This window comes from Ambystoma mexicanum, chromosome 2q, assembly GCF_040938575.1.
Source record: "Ambystoma mexicanum isolate Mex_15411 chromosome 2q, UKY_AmexF1_1, whole genome shotgun sequence".
NCBI lineage: Eukaryota > Metazoa > Chordata > Amphibia > Caudata > Ambystomatidae > Ambystoma > Ambystoma mexicanum.
In genome coordinates, this window is record NC_090924.1 from 1,283,991,521 (window position 1) to 1,284,007,000 (window position 15,480).

General features: G+C 47.2%; 1 protein-coding gene across 2 annotated transcripts in view; it reads right to left on the reverse strand.

Annotated features, from left to right (window-relative positions):
* TOPBP1 (DNA topoisomerase II binding protein 1) overlaps positions 1 to 15,480 on the reverse strand; it is a 1,370,800-nt gene that overhangs the window by 1,275,114 nt on the left and 80,206 nt on the right. For both annotated transcript variants that reach the window (XM_069648712.1, XM_069648711.1), the window contains exon 3: positions 465 to 599. In XM_069648712.1, the coding sequence (XP_069504813.1) occupies positions 465 to 599 (135 nt within the window). The remainder of the gene's footprint in view (positions 1 to 464; positions 600 to 15,480) is intronic.

Below are 15,480 nucleotides of genomic sequence, written 5' to 3' on the forward strand. Positions count from 1 at the left end.
AACATAGGAACTATCAGTGGAAGACTGGTGGTCCATGTTTTTCATCAGAGAAAATATCCCCATGATTCTGGCAGCAATGAAATTTTTTAAAGGAAATTCTCAGTTTGGATTAACAATGGACATGTAGAGGTCTCACATTATGATTAAGTCAGAACTAAGGAACACATGTTTTACTTCAGATGATTACAAGGCTTTATGAGTATGAAATGTTTGTAATAAACTAAATCGTTAATAAAAAAATAAAGAAAATAACAGACGGCTTAACCTCACATATTTAACAACTTGACAAAAAGACATGAACTATCTTTGCATCAATATAAAGTACTATTTATTACAAGGGTATACGCAAAGAGGTTGCCTGTTGTCATTTTGTTTTTCTCATGATGACTAAACGTTCACAAGCTTGAATTTCTCTCTATAATGGCTACCACAATTTTGAGTCAAAGTAACAAGTGGGAGGAAACCTGTTTGAGATGAGCAAATGCATTTCCGCTGAAAGGATCACAGATGTAAAGGGATTTATCTTTGTCAATCAGGCTGAGTGCGTCATCTTCTTCGATAGTCTGCAAAAATTCATCGGACTGGAATTCCTTGATTGCCTGTGAAAAATATATAAAAATATGTGTTATGGATTTTTGCAGTTGTTTAGCATTATGCGTTATGAAAGTTCTACTATTTTGCAGACGCAGCAAATAAGAATTTGTGTATCTGAAAGGGTGTGTAATAAGTTGCTTGCTTGCTTGCTCTATTTAGAAATGTAACATTCTGGTTCACTAACCTTTGTTTGTCTAGATATCATGAACATTAAAATAAACAGGAATCTACCCAGTTCCCTTATTCTGGCCCAATTCTGTTTACGGATCTCTGGCTACAAGTTAATGGAACAAAACCCCAGAAATTCACAGGTTGAGGTATATTGCAAAAATGGTATTTTTGCTGTTGATGTAGTGCGTTGTCACCTATAGACAGCCCTACAGATAAGGAGTGCAGCAGCCACTTTTACTCCCTGGAAATTGGCAAATATTCACAAGAAATAAAAATAGGGAGTCAAAATACACCCAACAAAAAAATAGGAAAGAGACATGTAGACTCTTGCGCCCCTGCTTTCACCCGCACAGCTCCCATGGATCTACGGATCTGTTTGGACCAGTAGGGCACGTAGTACCACAGGAAGAAAGTGCCATTTAAACTACCAGATTAGAAGAAGTAAGCATGCATCTTTTAATGTGCATGAATAACTAGATGCAAAGACATAATTATTACAAAAACATGACCGTTTTTCAGTTCACACATTTTTACTCACTCATAAAATACTCTCATTGGGAATTGGATTTACATTTTTACTCCCTAAAAAATGGTTTTACGCCCCATCTTTAAAAAATAGTGAGTAAAATACTCCCACTTGCAAATCTTAACTGGAGCACTGCCTACAGACCAAAAAGCATCAGCAATATCGTCAAGGTAGACCATAAAAATTACCTAAAATAGTTAATTACATTTCTGGCTTTTATAGCATTAGCTCGTAAATGAAAGTCAATTCACATTAGGCTTTTTTCTTGCATTGCTGAGGTTTTGCCATTTTAAAATAATTTCTAAATATTTTTCTAAATAATTCTTGCTATCAATCAAATTACTGTCTCCCTCAGAGCCTTCTCAAAATCACCCAGTAATTTATCTGGCAGCTCTACCTACTAAGAGCTATCCAATCCTAGGCTCTAGAATTACTTTTCATCCAAGTGACCGCAACAACTCCTCAAACAGCTACAGGCCTTCTTTTGGACCCTCACCTGAATTTTGGAACTGTGCTCTACGGCGGCATCCTGTGTTCTTCCATTTAATTTTAACAAAGTGGCTGATAAGATCCCTTACTCCTGCCAGCATCATTTGAACCCACAGAACATCCCTTTGAGTTTCTCTTAAGCTTTCTCTTAGTCTCTCCCTCCTTTCCCATTCTTCCTTTCTCTTCATTTCTATGTTTTTTCCAACTGACTTTTCTTCACCTCTTCTTGCCTTTATTCTGTCATTTCTAAATTTTCTTTTTTCAACTCCTAATCAACACAAGCTACACCATGTGTAACTTTCAAATCTGAGGAATTAAACAGAGATATTTGCCAATCTTTTCTCAATAATTGAAAAAACAGTAGGAGAAGAAGGAAAGGAAAAAACAAAAAGAAAGAAGAAAACTGGAAATGAACAAAATAAAAGCAAAACAAAAACATCAGGGAATGAAATTAAAAGACAGAAAATTGAAGCAACAATGGGAAAAAAGGACAGACGTGTGGAGAGAGGGTCAAGCCTTAGAGTAAAATAAAAGAATCACTTGTAAATTAGTCCATTTCAGAATGTGTCAATTCACTTCAGAGTTGAAAATGTTTTCCTTTAGTCAAGCTCATTAACCCTTTAAATGCCAGCGACGAGCCGGCTCGTTGGTAAAAACCGCTCCAGGTTGCCACCAACGAGCCGGCTCGTCGGTGGCACTTAAGGGGTTAATGAGGGGGGAAATGTTGGCGGGTTTGGGCGGTGAATACCACGATTTTAAAAAAAAAAACATTGGCACTGGGGGGGAACCTCAATGGCACTTAAGAGGTTAATGAGAGGTTATAGAAAGTGTCCTGCAGTTATCAGTCGTATAGCCATGGTCAATGTTCTCTGTAATTGTGCGCTTGCCCAGCTACTTTCTGGGTGCCGCTCAGATGCTTTTTAGCAGCGCACGCAGGCATTCTCACCTATGCAAAAAGATTTAACAAGGCACAAGCCACATTAATTACCTGAAATTTGCTTTCTCTTAAAATAACTAACTAGTCATGATATTCTGGTGTAGCTCATTTACATGACCCACTATGCAAGCGCAACCTTAAAACCTAAAAACCCTAAAACAAAATGCGGCCACAAGAGGTAAAAACTAATATGAAAAAGTGGCTCCATAAACAGAAAAATCTAACTAAGATAAGCTTGCACACATTAACCAACTACTGTTCTCTTCCCACCCATGACTCCTTTGCTTAAGTCTTCCATGCGCTTTCTCTAACCTCTACCCCAAAATATATTTAGAGATTACCAGACAACCTTGACTTTTCTTCTCTTGGCTTTGTGAAAGGTTACCAGGCATGTACCTACATCCACTTATTTTACGTTTGCTGTAATTTGAATAACGTTCAAGTACCAGAACCTCCGTTATTCACAGTGCCTTCTAAAAAGTTCCTTGTTGGAAGGCCTTCCAGCGACTACCCTGGAACCCCTGAGATGTTATTAGGTCAGTTTTTCTGAAGTCCAGTTAAGGGCCTAGCAAAGCCATTCTACTGAGGCAGTACAAGACTCCACTCTTAGTATAAGGCTGTACCACCTGAGTTCGGCGTAGCGTAGACAGAGCAGCCGGACTTATCTTAGGAGGGAGAGAGGGCAGTAGATGTAGTACAAGTGAACATTGTAATACAAATGATCCAAAGAAACACAAACTATGTATTGTAAAAATAAAGGATTTATTTAAATACAGGTAGGCCCAGATAAATCTAGGGGTTAAGTAAGTACTAACACATTATATGAAACCACAATATTAAACACAACACTATACTTGAAAGTACACAGACCAACGTATAAACCTTATTTGGAACACCTAACAGTAGTTCTAGGGAAGTCAAAACCTTGTTATACACATTTATCATAGGTCAAGCCTATTCTTTGGGAGTAAAAGACCAATGGTTACTTTTAGATTACTTTTGGTAATACAATGACAGTAGGCCCTTCCAGTTGTACAGTGACTCTTGGAACAACTCACAGTCAACTGGACAATATACTTTTGGTGAATAGTGAAACACTTATTCTAGGTGCAGTAAAAACCTATAACTACTTTTGTCATAACACACAGTTATACCAGGTGAATAAAACCCAAGGATGTAATATACAATTACAGATGCTTTGGAAATCAGGGAACCCCAGATTGAGGTAAACAATAACACTGGTAACTGGTTTTGGATGGCACAGCTAACACAAGGTAAGTAAAACCCACATACTTTAACTTCACAATGAAGGGGAAAGTAAAACCCAATGTCACACTTTACTGAATAGTTATTCTAGGTAGGCAACAACCTAATGTAGACTTATTAAGGACAGGCTAGCAGCAAGTCAGGGGAAGCAAGACCCAGTTGGGGGGAACTCATACAATTACCCTATAGGAATAATCTGGTGAAACCAACACATTACTTTTGTAAAGAGGCACAACTTAATCACAGGAGAGTAAAACACCTTTACATCTACTTTCTTTTAGACTGGCAAAACAGTGGCTAAAGAAGAAAAGATGTTAACCATACTTTTAAGAATAGTGCATCACACATTCCAGATCAGTAAGAACTTTGGTAACTGGTCACTCTTAGAATTACAGTTATCCACCAACTCTTTACAAGTAAGTAAAACACTTGATTTATTTTCTAGGCAGAAGTCCCAATCCCTTCAAAGTCTTTCCCTTAGAGGATGAGTGTTCTCAGTGGCAGAAGGGGGGTCACTAGGACTAGTGATCAACAAGCAGTGTTAGAATAGGTTTTTTAGTAGCAAAAGTCAGAATTCCTTAGGAAAACTGGGCAAACAGGTGAGTACTTTACTTCTAGGGTTAGAAGAGGGTCCAGGGGGCTTCACAGAAGACACCCCAGCAGGATTCTAAAAGTGGGACTGGGTGTACTGGACGAGGGACCTCCCAATCACATAAAACACCCCAGCACTACACAGAAATCCCAACAGGCTTAAGGTAAGTATATACCCAAGCCAACACAGTACCTCAGCAATGAAGAAGAGATTGCAGCAGGAGAACTTCAGGGACTGCAGCCAAATACCCGGTCAGTGGATTCCTTGTCCTGGAGACTGAACACAAGACCTCAGAAGGGGCTTTGCAGCAGAGATCGATGAAGAAGGCTCTAGGCACGATTTCTCTCGCGGCTGAATGCGGTTCTGCAGGTTTGGTGCCTTTTCAAGGAGCACAGAAGAAGACAGAAAATCGTGGTTGAATTCTCATCAGTTAAAAGGTCCAGCACTCTGAGGGGACTTTTTGTACTCAATTTGTGTCTCTGGAGATACACTAGGATGCCCACGAAGTTTCAGCGAGATTCGGAATTCGGAAGACCGTGCACCGCACAGTGGCTGGAGGTCCCAGGGTATTGGGGTATTGCAAGAACGCAAGGTCGCAGCAACCTGTGGGATGGCTCAAAAATGCAGGTCGTCTTGAGTCTAGTGGGTCTCACCAGGCTCTGGGTTCGGGTCGCCGTTTTCGGAGACCCCAGGTCGATCGGAAGGAAGGGCTGCAGCAGGCTCTGGTTACACAGCAGGCTCTCCGGTCGCTGAAAATCAGTCCCGATGCTTTTCCTTCGTCATCCTCTTCGGTTTTCTGTTCCAGTGGTCGACATGACTTCAGCTTCTAGGTTTCCAGTATTTATCAGGAACTGCAACACAACCTCTGCATTCTCGCCCCGCATTTTACAAGAAAGGGGCGTCTGGCTGTCCAATTAGGACAGCCAACCCCCACCCCCACTGGGATTTGGCCCAGTTGAAGGAAGGCCTAAGACAAAGGAGGGGGAAGTTTTGGACTCCTCCCCCACTTCCTGTGCTTACAGACTGACTGGAGCCTGGGCGGGGTGTCCAGGGGACTCCCGCCAAAGACAAAACTCAAAGGAATTTCCCGCCCTGGATGTCAGGGGAAGGAGCAAAAAACGACAAGAAACACTAAAATGGCAGAAAAAGAAGACAGGGGCCATTTTGGTAAAATGAGCACCCTTAGGTGCCTTTACTGCAGCTGTGATTACAGCCCGCGGTAAAGGTGCACCAAATTAGTAAAAGGTACCACTGCCACCAGCCATTAAAGGTAAGCTTGTCACTGTAACAGAATTGTTACAGTTTTAATGTGAAAGGGGATACATTGCATCTCCCCAGCACTCCACATAAGGTGGGGTGTGCTGGTTTCACAGAATAAAATGTAAAAGGGATCCAAAGATTCTTTCTAGCCTTGGGAACTGTAGTTCACTCTAGGTTAGCACAAGAAAGTTAAATGGGGAGCCCCTAGGGCAACCCAGCAACAACAGGCACTTATTGCCAATAAGTTGTTAGACAAGACACTATGGAGAGTCTTAAAAATGACACCCATAAAAAGAGTTAAAGATGAGGTGAGTGTGGAAAAAGGTTCCCACTCACTGAGGTATTAATGAAAAATATCCCACTAGAAAAGCAAAAAGTTCTGGAGTTGAACCAGGAAAGGAAGATTTACCTGCTCTGTGGAAATCTTTCCTAACAGATGTGTCCTGCATGCTGCAGCATGACTCATGAAAGGACTCCGGAAATTCAACCCTAATCCTCCTCTAACTGCACTGGCTCCCACTGCAAGCCTGTATCATCTTCAAATCCTGTTGCATCATCTACAAGGCTGTCACCCTGAAGTTACCAAGCTACCTCACTGAGAAACTCAGCATCTCCAGAGGCCTGCAATCCACCCAAAGTAAGGAAATGTGAATGCTTGAACTCCGACGGTGCCGGAAAGAAAGAACGAATATAACAGCCTTCTTCATCTATGCTCCAAGACTCTTGAACCTCCTCCCGTCAACATCAGACTTACTCCATTGCTGCTACAGTTCAGGAAAGAGCTCAAGACCTTCCTCTTCAAGGAATGGCTCCTCCGTAACACATAGGTTCACACACCCTCAGTTTGCCTCCCCCCCACACACCACTGTTTCCTCGCCTGGTTGCTTGTAGATCCCTTTCTGCAAATTGCCCACCATTGCCCTCCCCCGTTAGCTCCCAATCCCCTTTTCTCTGCTACTCTCACTGTGTTCTTCCCCCTGCGATTGTAAAGCACTCTATTGATTCCCGAAGCCAGGGCTGTGCTCAATAAATACACTAATAATATTAATCATAAAAGCATCAACCAAACTATGTAACCCAATTATCATCTCTGATATCAGATACTGGCTGTTGGTAAATAGGATACTTGGATGTGTAACCTCACCCCATGATTGCTATTCTTAGTACATATGTCACGCAAGCGCTTTGAAGTGGTCCCTTAATGCATTATAAAACTCAAATATTAATTTACGCTAAGGATTTTGAGTAGACCAAGATCATGCTCAGAGTCTCCTACTTAGCATTGCTAACATTACCCTATAAGTGGTAAGCAACATTGCACTATCATTTGCTTGACCTGCAAAGGATAATGTATGTGGGCTATGCCAGGTATTACTCATCTATAGTATTAGGGCAATGGATATTCAAACAGTAGAATGCTTTTCACACAATTTGCATACTCTCTAAGTGTTCAGAATTGCAGTGGGCATATACCGTAACACATTATACTGTAACTCAATGCTATACAAAAATGTTTTCACTTATCAGTTGTATAATCCTAACCAACAATTTAAGGGTGGAATAAGTTGCAAACAATCTTGTATGCACTGGAAAATAATTGTGTACCTGCAGATTCATTACATTTTCTTAAAATGCATATAATATCATGGTGAGACACTACATATGTGTTACTTGCAAAGTATTATGGGTATGCAAATATCCCAGTGAGTACTTCACTGCTGCAATCTCTCATATTTTACAGTGTACTGTCAACTAGTATTGGAAGGCAAGCACAGGAGCCTGGGAACGGTACGGGTGAAAGGGAACAGGAGAACAATGCTTGCGGGTGATTAACAAATCAGTAATTTTCAAAAACCAAGTCAGTCGTTTTGGTAGTACAGTACAGTTTAGAAAATGGGTGTTTGCTGAAGGAAGGGACATTCTAGTAACAAGTCTACAGAACTGCAATTTCTGTATCTTTCTATGCTCAGCTGCTGAGGGCATTTCAATATAAAACAGGTGTTGTGGGTTTACTGACTGTAGTATCCCCCTGCATATTGTTTAACTAATAACAATGAATTACAGAGGGATCCCTAGTTACAGAAGAAGGCCCTCAAGTGGTTGTATCTCTGAGCATTGATGCTATTAACCTAAAAGGCATTACATATGTCTTTACTTCAACAGGGCTCTATAAGAAACCTCAGCAAGTTTCTAGTTGAATTTTGTCTAGGTTGTGATGAGGAAGGATGGGCAGAATTACCGGCTGTTTTATGTGCCCTGTCATTTTACTTTGTATGTCAAGGTTACAAGCAAGCTCTGATAAGAATGTGTTTTCTACTTGGAGTGAAATGACTTTTCAGGGAGTAAAATAAGTAATTAGCTTTGCAAAAATGGATACCTTATGCATATTAAGGAACAAGTTACTTACCTGTAACTGTTGTTCTCCAGCATGGGTCTGGCATGGATTCACATGCTCATGAATATTCCCCGTCGTCAGGCTGGGAATCCTCGGTAAAGAAAAAACCAGTATCAGTTTCGTTTCTGATCTGTCTTTCTTAGTAGTAACCAATCACTGATCTCTGGGTCATACTGCCCCCAGCCAATGACTGCCCTCTCCCTAAGCCCCACCTCTGGCAGCCATCCTCAGATTTGGTAGCACGCCAAGTGGCAGTATGACCAAGTGAAGAGCCGCAGAGGGGTAGGAGGGAGGGTTCGCATGTGAATCCATGCCAGACCCATGCTGGAGAACAACAGTTACAGGTAAATAACTTGTTCCTTCTCCAGCATGGGGTCTGGCATGGATTCACATGCTCATGAATAAAAGAATACATAGCAGTATACACATGCACAACCACGGGAGGTGGCAAAGGCTCAACATTAAGCATTATATACAAACTCAACATTAAGCAATTCTTACCTCCTCACCAGGCTCACCTTAGGCAAACAGGTTGCGCAGCACTGCTTGGCCGACCCTGGACTCATCGACGCAGTAGAATCTTGTGAAGGTGTGCGTCGACCTCCACATAGCAGCCCTGCAGATGTCCAGCCGGGGCACCCCAGACAGGAACGCCGTGGTAGCAGCGATCGCTCTGGTCGAATGGGCTCTCGGAGGGCCGGGCAGCGGTCGGTTTGCCAACCGGTGACAGTGCATGATGCAGCCGGAGAGCCATCTGGAAATGGAGGTCTTCGAGAGAGCCTTCCCTTGATTCACAGACCCAAAGTTCACAAACAGTTGTGACGTCTTCTGAAAACTCTTCGTACGGTCCACATACCACATAGAACTTCAGCGCTCTAGCTACATCCAGCGAGTGCAAAGTCCTCTCGGCCGGCGTCGAAGGCGACGGGAAGAAAACTGGTAACACCAAGGGCTCGTTGAGGTGGAAGTCCGACGGCACCTTGGGCATGAAGGAGGGGTGCGTCCTCAGCACCACCCTCGTGTCATGAAAAGTCAAGTATGGAGGCTTGCAAGATAGGGCCTGAATCTCTCCCACTCGTCGTGGGGAGGTGATGGCCACAAGGAACGCTGTCTTCCATGACAGGAACTTCAAAGGCGCCGAATGCATAGGCTCGAATCAGGAACCCCATGAACCTGGTCAGCACCACATTGAGCTCCCACGCCGGGGCGGGAGCCTTCACCGGCGGGAATGATCAGAATAGTCCCTTCATAAATTCCTTCACCAGGCGAGGAGACCACAAGGACGCCCGTCCCGTAGTCCTGGTATATCGGGAGATGGCAGCCAGATGTATTTTGATGGAGGCGTGAGCCAGTCCAGCTTTGGCCAGCGACAGTAGGTACGGCAGTAATTGAGGGGCCGTAATCCGCAGAGGGTTAATCTTCTGTGCACGGCACCAGACAGAGAACCTCTTCCATTTATGACCGTAACACTTGAGAGTTGAGGACGCCCTGGCCTTTGCAAGAACCTCTCTGCAATCAGCCGGTATATCGTACCCTCCAAACTCTAGTGCTGCAGGAGCCAGGCCTGCAAGTTCAGCGACTGTGGGCCGTGATGGAGAATGGGGCCTCCTTCTCTGGAGAGAAGATCCGCGCCCGCCAGCAGCTTGACTGGTGGGGACGTTGACAAGTCCAGAAGGTCCGGGAACCAGATCTGCCTCGGCCACGCCGGTGCGACGAGGATCATCCTGCACCTGGACTTCTTGAGCTGGTTGATGAGGCGGAGCAGCAACGGCAACGGAGAGAACGCGTATAGAAACAGGCCGTCCCAGGGGAACGAGAAAGCCTCGCCAATATTCCTCGGCTGTGGGAACCTGCTGGTGAACCTCTGGCACTTGGAGTTCATCGCTGTCGCGAACAGGTCGATCTGGGGTTTGCCCCATCGTTGGAAGAGCCGATTTACTTGATCCTGGTGCAGTTCCCACTCGTGGCACGAGCGCAGCTCCCTGCTGAGTGAGTCTGCGATTGCGTTTTTTATTCCTGCCAAGTGGAAGGGAACCAGAAACATCCCCTGGGCGACAGCCCAGTGCCACAGATCCTGGGCCTCCTTGGATAGGGCTGGGGATCTGGTGCCCCCTTGCTTCCGTATGTAGAACATTGTGGTGGTGTTGTCGGTGAAGATCCTCACCACCTTGTCCTTGAGGGACGGAAGGAATGACTTGAGAGCCCAGAACACTGCTCGGAGCTCCAGAATGTTGATGCGGAGAGACCTCTCCTCCGGGAGCCAAAGGCCTCTTGCGTGGAGATCTCCGGTGTGGGCCCCCCCCAACCCTCCAGAGAAGCGTCCGTCGTCACAGTCTCCTGAAACGCCGGGGTTTGAAAGTCCGTGCCTGTATTGAGGTGAGCACGGGTGCCCCACCATAGGATCGCCCGGCGGAACTCCTCGTCGAGAGGGATCCAGTCCTCGAAGCAGCCCGTCGCCTGAAACCAACGGGCGTCGAGGAACTCCTGTAGCGGAAGCATCCGAAGTCTGCAAAGGGGCACAAGATAGATGCATGAGGACATCATCCCGAGAAGGGACTTGATGGACCTCACCCTGGCCACGTCCGTGGCTAACAGGCGCCGCACCTTGCCCAGGATGGTCTTGGTCCTCTCCTCTGAAGGGGAGGCCAATTGCCCCACTGTATCGAGCTTCGCTCCCAGAAACAGTGCTACTTGCGATGAAACCAGGTGGGATTTGGGGTAGTTGATGGCAAACCCCAGCTCCGTGAGCAACCGGACGGTCCTCGACGTGTGTTCGACGGCGAGTTCCCTTGTCCTTGCCCGGATTAGCCAGTCGTCCAGGTAGTGGTAGACGTGGATCCCCTGCAGGCGCAGCTGCGCCGCCTCTGGTGCCAGGCACTTGGTGAAAACCCTGGGTGCCGACTTTAATCCGAACGGTAGGGCTCTGAATTGGTAGTGGCGTCCCTGAACCACGAACCTGAGGAACTTCCTGTGCCGTTTTAGAATGGGGATGTGGAAGTAAGCATCCTCCAGGTCCAACGACGATAGGAAGTCGCCTTCCTCCAGCTGCACCAGCACGTGCTGGAGGGTGACCATCCTGAATTTTTGCGCCTTGATGCATTTGATTAACCGCCGCAGGTCCAGAATGGGGCGCCAACCGCCTGTCTTCTTTCTGACGAGGAAGTACCTTGAGTACACTCCGGAGCCCCGGAGCCTCCTGGGGACGAGCTCGATGGCACCTTTCTTGAGCATCGCCCTTACCTCACCTCCAACAGCAGTTGAGGGATGTGATTCTCCTTCCTGCCCACGGGAGGAATGTGAGGGCTCTTCTTTTGGAATTCCAGCGAGTGCCCGTTGGCCAGGGTGTCCAACACCCAATGGTTGGTGGAGATGGACTCCCACACGCTGACAAACTTGTTGCTTCGGTGGGGGCCCGACAACACGGCCGGGTCAGTCTTGCTTGGAGGCGGCCTTGCCGACGTCGGCGGGATCCCCCTTGCTTGCCGCGACCTCTGTAGGCCTCCTGGGAAGAGGAGCAGGCCGCCTGGCGGTAAGTGGAGGAGCCACCGCTGGATCCTTTGGAGGCACCCTGTCTGCCTCCGGAGCTCCGAAAGGGCCGTTGCTGTTGAAGCACCCCTAGGGCCCGGGCCGTCGCCGAGTAGGTCTTGATGGCCTGTAGAGACTCGTGCACCGCCTTACCAAAAAGGTTGTTGCCGTCGAACGGCATGTCCAACACTCTGGTCTGGATGTCCTGGCAAAAGTCTGTCGCCTTGAGCCATCCTCGTCGTCGGAGGCAAACTCTGTTGCCCAGTTGGCGAAATCCGGTATTGGCAATGTCCGTTGCTACCGTTATGGCGTGATCCGACGCCACCTCGCCTTCCTGTAGAATGTCTAGGGCCTCCGCCCTCTTGTCGTCAGGTAGGAAGTCTAGCAGGGGAGCTATCTTGAACCAGAGCTCCCTGTCGTAGCGTGCCACGATCGCTAAGGCATTGGCCGCCTGGAGTCCAACTTCTTGCCCTCGCTGTCCGGCAGGGAAGTGGAAGTTGAAGCCGCCGCACCCGCTGCCTTCTTCTTAGCCGCTGCGGAGACGACAGAGTCCGGCGTGGGCTGGGCCCTGAGGCACAAGGGGGAGGTATCGGGGACTCAGTACTTCTTCCCGTACCGGTCCCTCTTGGCGGGTGTCGTGGAAGGGTTCTTGAGAACAGCAAGCCCCTCGTCCCAGATGTCATCGAGCAAAGGCACCGCGAGGACCGTCTTCCTCTTGGCCTCTCGTCGTTGGTACAGAAAACCTTTTGTTGTTCTTCAGTATCCTATCTAGGGTCCGGCGAGGGGGATGAGGGGTCCACAGGTCTCGCAGACACGAAGGGCGGAGCGGGGTGGACTCTCCTCGCTTGTTCGGAGGGCTTCCCGACGGGCCTGGTTCTGGATCCTCTGTCGGGTCCGTGGTAATCTTGTCTTTATCTCGGTACATAAGGATTGGATTGCCAACAAAATGGCCACCAAGCTATCCTGGGGCTCGGGTAATGGCTGCAACGGACGGGATGGCCGCTCCACTGGGCCCTCTTCGTCGCCATCGTCGATATCTTCGATCACGTCAGCAGGGACCGCCCCCTGGGATCGAACCTTCTCGAACCTCTCGTTGAGGCCTATGGACCTCTCGTTGAGGCCCTTCTCGGTTTCCACCAGCTCCTCCTCAGAGGCTGATTCCGAGTCTGTAATTGCCACCGGGCCCCCCCCCCCCTCTTTTTCCGCCGGGGACTTCACGGGGGTCCTAACGATGGGCTGGAAAGAGGATTCCCTCCGCGGTGGCAGGGATACTCTGGGCCCAGAGGCCGTTTCGACTGGCGTAGTCTCAGCCGGCTTCACCAGGGTCGCAGCGACCACTTCGATAGAGGCCTTTGCCGGCTGGATCAAAACCCTCACCACCTTAGGTGCGTCCTGGGCCTTTGCCTTAGGGGGAGGGTGAGCGCCTCGCTCCCCCTTCGAGATCGACCGGGTCCGCTCCAGCGGCTTACCCGGGTTCTCAGACTTCCTCTTCCCCGAACCAGAGCGCTGGCTCGTGGTCGAACGTGCTGGGGAAGTCGCGCCCTGCCTTGCAACCAAAGAGCCCGACCTTTCAGCGCTCCCGGAGTCCGCGGACTCGCGGTGCTTGTCCTTCTGTTGGGCCCCGATCGCCGGGGCGCCCTCACAGGACTTAGAAGCCCGCTCAGACTTTTTCTTCCCCTTCTCACCTGCTGTGCCCTTCTCCAGCCAGGCGGCGAGGCGGGAACAATGATCTTGTTTGGTCCGTTCCGAAAGGTTTTTGCAGAACTCACAGTCCTTCTCCACGTGCATCTTGTCCTCATGAAGGCAGTAGCGACACCGCAAATGCTCGTCCTCCTTGAAAACGTTCTGCAATCGCATCCAGGGCAGCACCTGAACAGCTTGGATCGGGGCGTCGCGCTTCCCTTGTTCTGGGCAATGTCCGTTGAGGTAGGCCGCAGATCTTCCGGAATCCTCCAAGAAGCGTAAACTCGACGAAAACGTCACCCTTGAGGGGCGTAGTTCCGAAACGGGTCCATGTTGTCGGAAGTAGAAACGGTGGAGCTTGAGGCTCGATTAAACCGAAAAAATGAGAAAATCTCATGAAAAAGCGTGAAATCGCAGCAAAAAACTCGAGAGTTAAAGCACGAGGACTCCCAAAACTTGAGCGTGCGGTAAAAATCTGAGGATGGCTGCCAGAGGCGGGGCTTAGGGAGAGGGCAGTTATTGGCTGAGGGCAGTATGACCCAGAGATCAGTGATTGGTTACTACTAAGAAAGACAGATCAGAAACGAAACTGATACTGATTTTTTCTTTACAGAGGATTCCCAGCCTGACGACGGGGAATATTCATGAGCATGAGAATCCATGCCAGACCCCATGCTGGAGAAAAGATGTTCTTTGCCCTTCGTCTTGAGATCAGTCCAAAATATTATTAGAGATCCTTCCTATGCCACTGCTCTGCTGGTCACGGATTCGAAAGAATGTCAGTGGAGTTTTGTGGGCAGAAGCCAAGGGTTGGTTCCCATGTGTTTTTAGGGGTTAACAATAGATGGTGTATATGTCTCTTAGCTGTAAGGTTGGTTTTGAGTAACTCACAGGACAACATAATGTGTTTAGTAAGCACAAGCAAGCGAATGTTCCTCATTCTGTGATGCAGTTATTCTGATGCAATTATCCTTACACACAACAGGGTTGCCGGACTGCAGGAGCTCGGCTTCACACTCTCCGACCAACTCGTTATTCCTTTGTCCGTGTCCCAATGCGGAATATGGGGACGTGATTACCAGAGGAACACCCTCCTAACCGGGTGGCCGCCACCGACCACCAGGACACACTGAAACACTTTCTGCAACACTTTGCGCAACACTTTTCGCAGAAGCTGGCAATTTAAGCGCCCAGTCTATCTTAAAGGCACAGGCTTGCTTCAGAACTCCAAGGAGCAGCAGGAGCAGACAACCAGTTCTGGCACACACTGAAGCAATTCCAGCAACCCTTTGTGCCTTCTACATACAAGGAGCCCTTTCCTAAAAGTTATTATTTATTACTTTTAATGCGTACCACGCCCCCATAGCCCTCAGTGCGCACATAAACAAAACATTCCTGAGGAGGGAGCCAGAGTCCAGAATTAATAAGCACCAGGGCAAGAGCACATCTTAATCTTTAGAATAAAGAAAATGGGTTTTTATGGCCGTCTTGAAACCAGATAAAGAGGAATAGCGCGTATGTCCGAAGAAAGAGTTCCACAGTCCAAGGTGCAGAGTTTGTCATTAGAATGGAAACATCTCAGTAGTCTTGCCATCTCAGCAACAGTAATTTGCTCAGGTTGCAATAGCAATCTTCATGTTTTTGTGTAGAAACCTAGCGACAGATGAGCAATGTTTACTGTTGGGCTTAAAGTGCTATGTTTCCTTTCAACCACTGCATGTGGTTTCTAGATTGATCATGGAGTACTGCATATATTACAGTGAAAAATGTTTTCTTTGGGCTAATGCTATATAGATAGTAATATGTATAGATCTACGATGTAAACTGGAAATTATGATACTAATGAAATCCGTTTTCTTGATCTAAAAACCTATGTATCTGGCAATGTGTTAAACACACGCACGTTTAGAAAACCAACGGAGGTAAATTCTGCGCTATATGCTACAAGTTGTCACCATAACAGAGTGATACGCAACATCTCAGTTGGGGAATTTATCAGGGCTAAAAGGAAACACTATGACCAAAGGATATTTCAAAGTGAA